Source organism: Fistularia commersonii, chromosome 1, assembly GCF_037954325.1.
Source record: "Fistularia commersonii isolate RoL2024-O1a breed Wild chromosome 1, RoL_Fcom_v1.0, whole genome shotgun sequence".
In the NCBI taxonomy this organism is placed as follows: Eukaryota; Metazoa; Chordata; class Actinopteri; order Syngnathiformes; family Fistulariidae; genus Fistularia; species Fistularia commersonii.
This window is the reverse complement of record NC_141284.1, coordinates 25,717,814-25,731,841: the sequence shown is the minus strand read 5'-3', so window position 1 is coordinate 25,731,841 and position 14,028 is coordinate 25,717,814. Positions and strand designations below refer to the sequence as shown.

Here is a 14,028-nt window from a genome sequence, read left to right as displayed (position 1 = left end):
TCAACCAATGACTTGATGTTTCATTTGCCACTGAATTCATAACATTTGCATGTAAATTATGCGAACATCACAAGTAATTACCTTATGACACAGCTGGCTGTACTTAAGGAAATTAAAGGGTGTTTTTTTTTTTTTTTAGAGACAAAGAACTGGGTGTACTTTTATCAAGAGAGACACCAGACAGCGTGGTTGTATCAAAAGGCTAATGTGATTTGTAGATGACGGGGCGAAAGTTTCCAATGGTAATAGTGGTCATGGAGAATGCTGCTTTAAAAGTGGGGTTTACAGTTTCAGCTCCTCTGCGCTCCCTTACAAGACATTAGATGATTCAACTCAGTGTTATGATCTGGGTAATTGATTGCAGAGCTACTGCTCCAGATATGATAATTTATTCTTTGGAGGCCGACATATAATTTCTTTTTAATGAGACACATACCCCTAACCCAGGCCATCTTTACAAGTGATGTGGAAGGGAAAATACTCACGGCTCAATGCTGACCGGCGTGGCCTCACTCATAGCGGACAGAACTGGCGGTGTCATGTCACAGCTACCTGAAGGAGCATCAACATAAAATCCACTCAGTGATTTTTTTTAATTTTTTTTTGTCTTGCAATAACCGTTATTCATTCTATTTTTAATTTGGAATTAATGATCAATGCACGTGATTTTCTTCCTCACTTGTGCACAACAGGCTGCGTGTAGCTGACTTGGGCGTTGCAGGAGGCGGCGCGCCCTGGCAGCCGGCAGCAGAAGCCCCCGAAGAGAAGAACGTGGAAAAGTACAGCCCCGAGCCTTCGCGAACTGGGCTGAGGATGGGTGGAGGCGTGTACGGTGGCATGGCGAGAGGATTGTCGGTGAGGCGAACGGGGGATCGTAGGTGGCTCTGGTACGAAGTGATGCTGGAGTAGACGGGTGGGGCGATGAATAAGCCTGGTTTAGGCGGCGGGATGAAGAGAGGCTCGGGCCTGGGTCGTCGTTTGAACTTTTTGCCGTCGTCGTCCTTGTCCCCCTCTGTCCCCCCATTCTGATTGAGGAAAAATGAGAAATATCTGCTTTATTTCGCTTTCAACTATTCAACAATTTTATGGTCAAGTATTTATTTCCTTGCCCAACAAAAGATTAATTAAAAAAAAAAAAATAGAGCAAATATGACAGCCCCTCCCAAAGCACTGGGCATACTGTACAGTACGCAAAGAGTAATACTGATAAAACCTGATAATCTGGGTGATCTGGGACAGAGCAGCCGGTGAACCCCAAACACACACAGATGCGCAGGAACATGCGCGCGCACGCAATTTAAAGAAGGGAGGAAAAGTGGAGGACTGGAAGTGGGGGCAGGGGAGACATGATGGAGAAGAGTGGGGGAGGGGAATGTGAGCCAGGGGAGACGATTTGGCATACATGCAGGGATTTAAGAGCTGGAGTTTAGACAGATAAAAAAAAAAAAACAGGGATTTAGGGGACCAAAAACCATATTGCTCCGGTTTGTAAAGCCAACATATAGACATTCGAATGTATAAACAAATGCGGCTTTTTCACTTTTTTTTTTTTTTTTTTTTTTAAGATAAAATCAATGATTAAACTATATGTACCTGATCTGGGCTTTCTGATAAAGAATTCCTGAGTGAGCGTCGTCGGGTGACGATGACCGAGGGCTTGTGATCGGCGCAGCCCAGGTCCTGCGGGTTGGATGGCCGAGCTGGCCAGGTGGACGCCAAGGCTGCATCATCCCTGTCAGGAGAGAGGGGCTCCTGCTTCACGGGAACCGACACTGGGATAACTAGAGGCAGGAGGCTGTCATCCCGAGGCCTCTTGGTGTTCAGACCCTCCGGTTCGGTGGGACTCCAAGGTCTTTGAGAATCCTGATGAAGATGGAATATCAAAGAGCTAGTTAAACAATGTCTCCCTAACATGTATTTTGAAACATGCACATATACAAAAAGGCAGTGCCCGGCTTGCAGATTGCAAATTCATATGCATTGCATGTTCAACTTTTGACTAATAACCACTGTTGTGTAATCTTATTCTAAAAAGGTTGCTTGTTATCTTATAACATTATTGGCTTTAAATATATCAAAGTACATGATTATAGCATTATGTGAGGGGGGAAAGTACCACGTTGCATGCACTTTTGAATTACCAAATGAAAACCTTTTTTGCAATTCCTTGGCAACTCCATCATGACCGAATAGCCTCATAGTCGTTCTATAATCTGTAGCTATGCATGTTAAAGTGACGTTAATGCAGGTTGTAGGTTAAGTCAAAGCTTACACATGCGTCACACATCAAAAACACATACCAGTCACAAAGCCGCTGCTTTCAAAGCCTTCAAACCAGCGGAGGCACCCATTTGAATTCCTAGCAGAATACAGGACAGCCATTTGCACCCTTCGCCCCCCTAATAGCCCACGTAGCATAGCGAAAACATTCCTCAAGCTTCACGCTGCTGTAAATGGATTACTTCAATTTAAAACTAACAGGTAAGGCTTCTTGCAAACATGTCATCTTGGTCTGTCAGTGAAGAGTCCCATTCATACAGATGGCGCGCACTTGCTGATAAATCTTACTGTGGCAAACGGTCTTGCTCAGTTTCTTGAAGACAAAGCCAAGGCCTGAAGAGGCTTCTCGGATGACAGGCTAAACATCTCCAAGAAATTAAGCAAGTCCAACTGCCAGAAAAACATCAATCAGCCTGTAATCTGATTACTTCAAACTGACTTAACTATTATTGTAAAGGTCCGTAATCCAATACCAACAGTTCAGTTCCAAACCGTCCACAATTTGTTCAACTTTCAAATGAAATTTCCAGTGGAATCACTTTGTACAGTAAAACTGCGCGTTACGCAACAGGTACGAAGAATTCTACCACTTTTCATCGGGCATTAGAGGTTTCTCCTGAATGTGCAGTTGTGTGGTGAACACGCTTGATGTCAGTCTATCAAACAGCTCCTCAGTTAATTTGGTTTTGCTACACTGAAAGGGTAGAAACAGCTCCCACGGAGGATTTTCACTCTGCTGTGAGTCATGAGGACTACAAGCACAATTCCTCGTAGTGGTGGGCACAGGTTGGGATCTCGTAGTGACACACGGTAAACAGCAAAGCTATTACGGAGCAATTATGGATTACGTTTGTCAAACATTTCATATCTTGGCTCGACTGCAGGCCGAACTCTTTGTCACGCTACATATACATCGTAGTCAATGCTGAAAGCGTCTGCCAAATGCAATGTAATGTAATGTAATGTAATGTAATGTAATGAAACGGATTCTTGTGTTGGTTACCGCGTGCAACTAATGAGATCATGGGTATTCTGTCTGACCCACTCATCAACAGGACTGTGGTGGAAGAGGAGAAGTGACCTTGCAGTTATAACCACGACAGGGTATAAGTCTGTCTAAGTCTGAGTCTAATTGTCTAAGTCTCTGGGTGAAGCACATTTCTTCTGATCGCTCATCCAGCCTGAACAGCGTCCTAAAGCGAACCTGCACAATTCAAAAAAAAAAATTTGATTTGCATTGGGGACCAAAATTTGTGTGAGAGGAAAGGTTTGGATATTAGGGTTGGCATTTACATTTTCGGGATAAGCCTATTTTAATGGGCTTTCCGTCCTCTTCCTCTTTTTGCATGTTATCATTTTCAAGTTCCCCTTTACAACAGTTCACAATAATGTTACTACACGTCTGATTTTAGAACAATTGGAGGGCCACAGTAACTCAAAACCCTACCTTGGAAAAATCCTGACTCTCTCGTAGGTCTGCCATACCTGATGATCTATTTTCCATTGTGAACCGCTTGATTCGCCACATCTCATAACTTTGGCCTGCGTCACTAACATTGATTCGACGAATGTACCAATCACTTTCCTTCAATAGTTTGTAATATCGGCTTAACAGTGCTTGGAAGGAGCTGTTAACGGAATTGTCTATGGCTTTATTGAGTCCAGCTGTCCCACAGAATTATTTTGTTGCTGCTTGCTTCCTTAGTCCAATTTAAGAAAACCGTAATACTCCATAGAAATTGGAGATTCAAAATATGACAGTAAGTCCAACTAACAGCATATCACGGTCTAGCTATGCAAGACAATCTGTGCAGCAGACAGACCTCATTGTAGGATCAAAACACTAAATTCAGTTCAGGTGAATGGCAGGAGGACGATGCACAGTCCAGTTCCCTTGCTAGGGTTAAGGTTTTATAGCAGTAAGCGTCCATATATCTGCATTACAACCATCCACAAATTCCATTAGTGATGCTATTCATCAGTTTGGTCAAGTTCAATGTTAAGTTAGGCAGGATGGGAGTTTGCATCCATGCAGCTGCAACACTTCCACCTCTCGGTTTATTTTCTATCTCAGTTCTCATAGCATGAAGTTATTGCTCAAGGACTGTCGCCATGACTGTGATGTCATCATAGGCCTCCCAATGACATCATATATTTCTATGTGAATCCCCTTATGTCATTATGGAGTGGATTTCATGACAGTGACATCATAGCTGATACAGTTACAGTGCAGTGGGTATATTTCCCATGTAGTCTCACGGAAGAACAACATAATGAATTATGTCACAAATGCAATCTGTTGGGTGGGAGGGTGGGGGAAGAATTAAGAATTAAAGAATTAAGAATTAAATACTGATCACGGCTCCCTAAAGACGCAAGAATAAATGCTATAACCTAGTTTCCCCATGGGACTCTGACAACGTTACGTGGATGCAAAGATATTTAATCCAGTCGTCTCTTGGGATAGGGGTGAGTCGATAACAGGGATTTCTTTTTAAACACGATCAACGATTAAGAATCATACAAATAGGCACCTACCTAGTACTTTTCTAACAAGTAACTGTTGTGTAGGTTTCCAGACGAGCGCCTTATCTGTTTGCACTTATTTTTACGTGGGTGGCTGTTATCTGACTCAGCAAGATATAAAATTAAAAACAACTCTGTGAATGAAACCTCGTTTGGTAACATATTTCATGCGACTGAAAAAAATAAATAAAAATGTAATGGGTAATTACACACATTTAGGATATAATTCAAGAGAACTTCAAAACAGACCTAAAGAGCAGTGTTGTTGGTGACAACAAACATCCCCGAAAATCCCCGTAAAACCTCATTTAACTGACAAAGAGGTGGATTCAAAACACGGTCTCGTCTTAGCAGTTTTCATTACAATCTCAATTAAAGGTTGTGACACATTTTACGTGACTGACTCAAAAAAAAGCATTCTTTACATTTTTGCTTTGAGAAACCATAATGAGTGGGCATGACCAGCAAAGACTGCGTACCGGAGTCGCTTCAAATCAAAACAATCGAAAAGACCACATCACGGGCTATACCAAGGCAGACGCATGCTGCCTCTGCACATTGCATCTTAATGGTTAGAGAGGCATGCAGCAGTGTGGCAGTGCTGGATCTGTGCTCATTATTACTGGTGGAAAACTCCAGCCCCTACACCAGAGCAGTGGAGAGAGATTCTGCTGAGCACTGCAGGCAGGGCAACCCTGCACCCCTCCATGTATAGAGGGAGGGGGGAGGGCAAGCGAGGCCAGGCTGGAGTTTCTCCTTTGATGGAATGGGGGAGGTGTGCAGGCATGTAACCAAACACACTGTCTGTATGATCGGCTATCCAGAAGGCAAATCCAGGGCACCGCCATCCTGAACTACAGACACACTGACTCAAGAGTTGTTTGGCAACACCACTTGTTGCACAATCAAGACATCCAGCCACCCACCAAGATAAATGCACGACTTGGCGTGGCACATCGGGTTTGCTCGATGAAAAACATCTTTGAAAGCGTCGTATGTGTATTGACGGTGTAACGTCTTTGCGTAGCGACAGGCCTTGGCTGCGGCCGCTTTGCCATTACACTCGGTTGGGTGTTGATTACACTGAGCTTTTCTTCCAGCGAAATATTAATCACAAACAACACAAGTTTTGCCAAACTCTTCCTGGCAGATGTATCGGGGCGTTTGTTCCAGTTCCTGCCCTTGTTCTGGGAGCTGAAGTCTCACTGCAATTATACCCGGGGTAAGGCTCGAGAAATAGATTATCAACTCTCAGAATTACAGTGTGCAGCTCGCGGCTATGAATTCATAACCTGCAATCATTCAAAAAACCTCGTCCTTCCCAGCTTGTGCACTTCAAGTGGCCGTATTGCTCGGGGCCGACCAGATGAGCAAACAAAGAAAGGAAAATGGGAGAGTTGTGGAAAATTGTGAAACAAAAGCAGGATAAAGATGACTGAAAGTTAAGGCATTCTGATTTTTGCAAAACATAGAAGACCTACCTTAACACCATGTGACGGCAGAGTTTCCATTTCTGAGGCCTTCAGTGCGAGGGTCTCTAGGTTGACCTCGTGGGACACCCTGCGTTTCCTGTGTGTACTCTGGATGACGCCCGTCGGGGCTGCCAGGACGTCCCGGGCCCCGTTCTGGGAGCCCTGTGGCCCCAGGGCCGCCTGATCCGAAGAAGCAAGAAAAGGGTTATCAGATGGCGCCCCGCCTTCTTTAGAGAGGCGCCGCGATCTGCGGAGTTGCTGCTGGGTTTGGAGCTGTGTCTGTGGCAGTGACTGGGACAAGGGGTCAGACAGGAGAGGGGGCTGCAGCGGATCTGAGGGCTGCTGGGGTTCTGGGGTGATATCCTGTATAATTGGCTCCTGGATTTTGGGGGGAACTGGAACAGAGGACTCCTGGGAGTGTACAACCACGGGCTGTGGATGAGGGTGCAGGTGTGCATTTTGTGCAGCGGGGTAATAGTCAAGCACATGAGGGTTTTGTTGTTGCAACTGCTGATGTTGCATTTGCTGCTGAATTTGGAGCTGTTGCTGTTGTTGCTTTATCTTTTGTTGCTGCTGCTCATGCTGTAGTTGCTGCTGTTGGTGTAGCTGTTGTTGGTGCTGAATGAGTTGTTGCTGCTGCATTTGATGGTGCTGCTGTTGCATTTGCTGCGGGATGATATGATGTTGCTGCTGCCTCTGTATTTGCTCTTGTTTTTGCATCTGCTGTAGCTGGTGCTGGGGTTTGGTCTGGGTCGAGTAGTTCGGTGGGTTAGGTAATGTTGTCCTGTTGCCTTGGAAGGTCTGGAAGTAGGTGGGCAGGTGCTGCTTAGGCTGACCGAAAGCCAACTGAAAGGGTTGCAACACAGAGCTTCCTCCAGGATGGGATGTGCTGTGCTGCTGAGTATTCAATGCTCCAGGTTTCAAAGTCTCTTGAAACACCTGGGTCTGTTGCTGCGGTTCCCATTCCAATCCCCGAGCCTTCATAGTGTCTCTGTAGGCCTCCACTGTTGGATTGGGCCCCAGCGGCTGCTTGTCTGCAGCTTTGTTGGGAGGTTGTTGATGCGTCTGTAAACCGGGAGTTTCATGCATCGCCTTCCCAAATACATTCTGGGTCCGTGAGTCTGTTACATTAACTCCTCCAACGTAACCGGTAAAGTTCTGCCCCCAGTTAGTCATAGTGGTCCAGGAAACAGCTCTCTGTTGCTGGGACAGCGACGGCTGCTGCTGCTGCTGCTGCTGCTGCTGCTGTTGACTGGGCTCCTGGTTGGCCCACTTCATGGGCACCGTCTGCTGATAGTGACCCCTGCTCTGCTCACCCTTATCTGGGCTGAATATGACAGAGTTGAGGTACATGTGTGGGCCCTCCGGATTCGAGGTCACAGTACTTGCAGCCTCACTCTGTCCAGCATCTGCGGCTGTGCTCCCCAGAACGTAGTAGGATCCTTCGGGGTGCTGAGATGTCTCCTTCATCGCTATGTTTTGATCGGTAAAAAAAGTGATACGTTTGCCTGTTCTTTTACTGCTGGGTTTCTGTTGGACTGGTAAACTCATGACGGGCATTAAAAAGCCGAGATGTTGAGTATTCCCGATCAAATTGACTCCTTGTGCACGGCTGGCATCACTTGAATAAAGTTCAGAAAAAAAAAAAAAAAAAAAAAGGTTTGCCAAAAGAATGTCAAACTTTTGTGTAGGGCTGACCAAAGCCAAACAAATCTGCACAACTACATTGACATCAAAGTGAGGCGGTGCAAAGTTCAACCCGTAAAAGTATCCTCTTTCCCACTACTGTAGCTCTTCAGTGCGCACTCGGAGGTCGCGGGGCCAGAGGCAAAGAGATCTGAAGAAACCGGCGTGTTTTTCTCATTCACAGGCAACACCCTGTAAAGAGAAAATGAGAGAGAGGTCAAGCATTGAGCCATCGGTCTAAAGGGGTCCCCACGGGGGGGGGGTCCCATTATCATCCCCGCCTCAGCCATGTAAAAACCTGCTGTTTGCTTTTTCAACAATAGACCTTCGCTGAAAGGTATCGGGTGTGAGAACAGAGGACGGGAGGGGCTGGTTAAACTGTGTCATTATTCCCTAAACTCACATGACACAGTGATAAGGTCTTGCATACAGGCCAACATGTACTGACAGATACGCATGAACTATTGGAAATGTAAGACTCGGAAGACAGTAAATAAAGGCAGCTTTGTCAATAATTCCTGAACATGTCATGACAGTCTACGACCGCGATACATGCAGCCCCGAGCCCAGAAAATAATGTCGGATTGGATGGCCTGATTGAAAAAAAAAAAAAAAAAAAAAAAAAAAGTCCACCAAAATGGCTCGATAATTTCATCGGTTTAATCAAAACGCACCATAGCCTGGCAGATAAGTAACAGAAAGGAAACTCATTTTCCCGCCAAACTACCCGAAAAACCGTTTACAACTGTGTGAGTCATTGGTGGTTGAAAAAAAAAAAATGGAAACGGTGCCCCTTGAACTGTGGCTGCAGACTCAAAAAGGAAGGCCAACTGAAAGTGAACAAGCATGAGTCATGATGAAACATCTATTTGGGGGAGGGAGAGCTGGAAAAAAAATTAAAACGGCTATGTAGAATTTGAACTCCTGTAGGGTTTTTAGAAAATTGCCATGGTAACCCCATTATCAAAACTATTATACGATGGCCTGGATCCTCAACAGATTTTTGACACGGTGGCGGCTGCCAAATTTCAAGATGCACGCAGTTCCCGAGTGTTTGTGCTGAAATCTCAATCCAAGCGCCATCTGTATTGAACAAAAACTCTTCTCATCCCTCTTCAGTGTCAGTTAAACAAGAAAAAATAAAAAATAAAAAGAGGATAAGGAGACTTTTCTAGGGGTACAAAATAAAAACACAAACACTCCGAGAAACTGCCAGATGCAGTGACCTCATTATACTTAATGTGAAAATCAAAGAATCTCTGCAATTTAAGACTTGGCAAAGGCCATCTATGACAGCGATCGTTGCATTTACTCTGGTGGCCTAGTAAAACACACATGCTTCTTAAAATAGACAGCTGCAGCTGTTCAGATCCTGCACTGGCTTGGGGGGGGGGGGAGCAGACCACGCTCTTTCTGCTTTTTAAGATGCCGTAAACTGCATCGGTACAACCGATCGATGCTCCAATTCTGTGGATAAGGATGCGCAAACGGACAGATCGCTTGCAAAATGTATCTTACCTTGGGAAAATGCCCCCCTCCCCTTCCCAAAAAGCAAAAAAAAAAAATCCCAAGGACCACGCAGTGCCAAAGCGTGGAAACCATCTCACGGTTCATCGTGACGCATCACAAGTGCACAACCTTGCGCAAGCAAAAGCCCGAGGTTTAGCACCGATAAACAAAGTAACACGTTGCAGCTTAAAAATAAACGTCGAGGGCTCCCGTTAGCCGCCACCTAATCCACCGCTGTTTCCTCATTTAAATCGGGCCCCGACGTGACGTGAGCGCGGCCCTACGCCGTGCAAGAGCTGACAAATTCAAGAAAAAAGAGGAGTAAAAAAAAAAAAAAAGACAAGAGGTGGTGGTGGTGGTGGGGGGGGTGAACACACCCGATGCGGGGCTGTCCGTGTTTCTTACCCCCCTCCCGATCATCACCACCTCCGGCGGCACCGCGGTGACCGACCGGCCCCTTTGTTGGGAGCGGACGGATTATGTTGTCAGTAATGCCACGCCGCCCCCCCCACCCCTCCTTTCTCCCTCTGCAACAACACGAGCAAACAATGCAGCCTCGAGAAAAATTGTCGATGCACTTGGGGGATTGACCCACCTCCACTCCCACGGTCAACACCACCTTCACCCCGGGAGACACGCCGCGGGGGTGCGGTTGGAGGGGATCCGGGTCTTCACCCCGGAGCGCCGCCCCTCCCCATGTCAACAAAACTTTGTCAACCGCGATGTTCGCAAGCGCGTTAGACGACAACAACACACACACGCACACGCACACGCACACACTCCTTGATACTTACCGTGTCCGTCATGTGAGCTGCTACTCACGGTAGATCGTCCGCGAGGATCGCGCACACGCAGCTCGGTGTGGGCCGGCGGGCAGGAGGAGGCCCGCTCGGTTCAGACCTGCAGGGGATGATCGCATTCATCCCCAAAGGTTGACTCATGCTCCGCTACTGCTGCTGCTGCTGCTGACCTCACGCACGGGCACTCCCCCCCCCACCCCTCTCCGTGCACCCGCAATTCCCCCCCTCCACGTAACAAAGTCAAGAGAGAAGGGGGGGGCGTAAACAGGGTACCTTCGCGGTCGGAAACGCAACGCTGGGTCTGCAGAAAAGGCGCCGCCGTCCGTTTGCACGTTGTTGCACCGCGATTGCACGAAAACGCAACATCCGCGTACACACACGCGGGTGGCAATGCGGGGCCCTTAGCTGGAAATCGAGCCTCTCGGTGTCTATGCGTGTCTTGTGACCCTCCTCCTCCTCCTCCTCCTCCTCCTTTCCTCGTCCAGCTCTCCTCCTCCTCCACAGCCACCAGCTGGCCACACCCACTTCCATGCCCAAAATAGGGCCTTCCTCTGACACAGAAAGCTCCGTAATTTACGGAGCAAGATCCCTCTCAGTCCATGCGGGAAATTCCAACACACACACACACACATATACATATACACACACCAGGACCAGGGATAGAAAGGGCGATCCTTTTGACAGCTAAGCAGAATCGCAGTGAATTTATTGATTGCTTTTGTTGCAGAAGCAGCTCCAACGCAAATGTATGCATCCATTTTTTTTTTAAATATCAATTTAAAAAAATAAAAATATGTGAATATGTGCAAGTATAAAAATGGGTGAATATATAGTTCTGGGTTATTGCACTGTGTTAGTTTTGTATGTAGATTTGGGTTTTTGCACAAAGGAAATTATTGGGGATTTCATTTCCTGTTTAAACTACCTTTGCAGGAGCAAATACCCCTGCTGACGCATGGCACATTATATATAGATGGTGCCAAAAGGAATTCATTTTGGAGAAATACTAGGTCTCCTTGAATGTGCCAAATTGTTTTGCCAACGATCTAAATTTATCTTTATCCTAATATATGTACATACATTTGAAAAAAAAAAAAAACTTTCAACATCCATCCGCTTTGGCAGTGCATCGAAAAGTTACATTGCATGCCTTTGAGGGAGTCGCAGATGTAATTTTTGAAGACAAAAGCACACTTTGGACTGGAAATTGATTGATATTTCCATTTTCAAGTAAACACTTAAGAGCTCAGTGTTGCTGGATTGCAGGGCTGAAGTTCTGTATTATAGCATGAATGTTTTGTCTTAAATGATTACAATTGTTTTGTTACTATTATCAGTAGCAGGAGTCTTCATACTTTCTGCACATTCACATTTATATTACAGTTTATAAACTGGGTCAATATGAATCATGCAAAAATCAATATATGACCAAAATACCACCTCGCTTAGGTGGATAATATATACATTTCCCTACACTAGTTACAATTTGCTTTTCATATAGAGAAGCATCACATACAAAACTATATTCTCATTTTGTTTTATCATTTATTCTATTGACCCAAAATAGACATTTTTTTTTTTTAATCAGGCATCACCAGTTTTCTTTCCGATGAACAAGGTCGCTTTGTCAAAGTTGTATTCATATAAAACATTTCTTCGATGAGCAGGTCTCACATAATCCTCCAATGTCTGACAATATGGCATCTTTTTATTTTATTCAAACAATGCCTTCTTCACACCTTTTCTCTCTATCGTATCAAACTTTTTTATGGAAATTGTTGTACATTGAGTGAATATTTATTGCTTTGTGCTCTTAATCTCCAGCCCTGATTTTTGCTTTTCATTCGTGTCCAATATTAGAATCCACAGACTAGAAACAAAAAAAAAAAAAATTGAATCAGTAACCTGGGGTCTACTGTACTATTTTTAATAAATGGCAGGCCAGATGGAGGAGGACAGTGGGGCAGAATCGACCACCTGGCCAACAGTTTGAGACCCCAAATATAAATGATGAATTCCGAGCCCCACTGAGCTAAATGCACGAAACCAGCTGGTTCGACCTGGCAAACCGTAACGGGTAACTTAACGATAATTATTGCACATGCGCAGTTTAAACACAGCCGTGAATATACCTAGTTTGAACTCTAGAATATGACAAAATACGTCAGTCTTTGTGTAATTTTTTTTTTAACTAGACATGGTACTCATGAGGGAAATAAGCATGTCAATTTGTTTGAAATCACAAGGTCTTTATCGGATTATGAATACAAAGCATATGATGCTGCAGAGTCATCGGTGGACATGAGCAACCATGTGTCAACCAGCCTGTGCAGGGGTGCTCCCACTCCTCTACCAGTCTGGCTTTTATTCTCTGCCCCTTAAAATAACACGCAAAGCCCGAAAACATTCACAGATGCACTTGACAAGAAGTGGAGTCAGGCGAACATGCCTGCCCTCTATGACGCTGCCAATGCACTTGGAATTGGGGTGTGAGTGTGTGAGAGTGGGTGTGTGGAGCCGCCCTATTCATTCAGATGCGCTACTTTTCAAAGAATGTTTTTAAGCATTTTAAGGCCAGTGTTGCAGTAACAATCAGAAAAAAATCAACAACATCTACTGAGTTGATCTTCTATTGAATGTTTGTCATGCTTTATAAGCCTTGACCACAAAAATTACTTGATAAATAAAATTAATACGCATATAAGGGAATAAAGTTGAAGCTGCGATCGCCAATTTTTTTTTTTATATCAACAAGGATATAGAAAACTGTAGAACAACTTCAATAAATCAGCAGCCATTTAATAGAAACTTTGCAAGAAATGTGCAAGCAATCGCAAAGACTGATTGGGAGATTGCCAAAAGAGATAAGAAACCTGTGAAGATTAAAACTGATTCTTAACATAAAATCGTACTTTCAAGAGATTGATATGTCCTTGAAATCCTCAATCTAAAGAAATATACTTTGGATCTGGTATTACACAATAATATGCTTATATGGGATTTTATCCAAGCTTAACTTTTTAATCCAGACTGGTACCACTATAAAAACTGCGATTTGAGCAGTATTCATAACTGTATTGCAGCATGTTTAATGTAAGCATTGCATGCACTCTAGAGGTCAGATGTGTTTCAAATCTCATTTTAAAGTAATCAAACATAAATAATTTGGTTGCTGAAACAATTTTGAGGGAAAAAAATAGCGGTGAGTTGACATCTGGGCGCATCAGGTCAGGTGGTGCTAGCCACATAGCAGCAAGCTAACTGTTGCCAAACGGCTCCAAGGGATGTGTTGGATTGAGCAGATTGACTTGAAGTACTTACATTCAAGTTCGGTCCCTCCGTGGCAGGCGATATTCATTCCCTATTTTGAAGGCCTTTGCAACAGTTTGAACTGTCGCTTTTATAGCTGACAGAACAAGGGAGGGAGTCACAAGCCCTGAAACTTTTTTTTTTCCAGTTGTGTTCTGTCAGATTCCTTCACGAGGCGTCACTGGCTTCATTGAAATACTTATTGCTAGCAAGCACCGGTAACTGTCTTGCATGCGCATTTTAAAACGATAAACAAACATGTTGCAAGGTTGATCCGAATGCCCAATGTAGATCGAAAATAGTTTACAATCTCAAAAACAGTTGGCGTATTGATGAGGTGGATTTTTGAAAAATAAAAAAGTATCGGCCACGTTCCGTTTCGCGTCGTTGCTCCCACGTACAGAAGCTAACAGCAATAACAAAGATGACTAATTGTCGAGATGGTT

At 44.6% G+C, this 14,028-nt stretch overlaps 1 protein-coding gene across 1 annotated transcript in view; it reads right to left on the bottom strand.

The window, feature by feature from the left end:
- The window catches only part of mideasb (mitotic deacetylase associated SANT domain protein b), a 29,148-nt gene extending 18,403 nt beyond the window's left edge, over nucleotides 1–10,745 (bottom strand). Inside the window, exons 1-5 of the mRNA XM_086156757.1 lie at nucleotides 10,268–10,745; nucleotides 6,288–8,156; nucleotides 1,594–1,863; nucleotides 680–1,025; nucleotides 486–552 (exon numbers count right to left, since the gene is read on the bottom strand). Coding sequence (XP_086012883.1) covers nucleotides 486–552; nucleotides 680–1,025; nucleotides 1,594–1,863; nucleotides 6,288–7,838 — 2,234 coding nt within the window. The 5' untranslated portion in view covers nucleotides 7,839–8,156; nucleotides 10,268–10,745. The remainder of the gene's footprint in view (nucleotides 1–485; nucleotides 553–679; nucleotides 1,026–1,593; nucleotides 1,864–6,287; nucleotides 8,157–10,267) is intronic.
- Nucleotides 10,746–14,028: the final 3,283 nt, after the last annotated feature.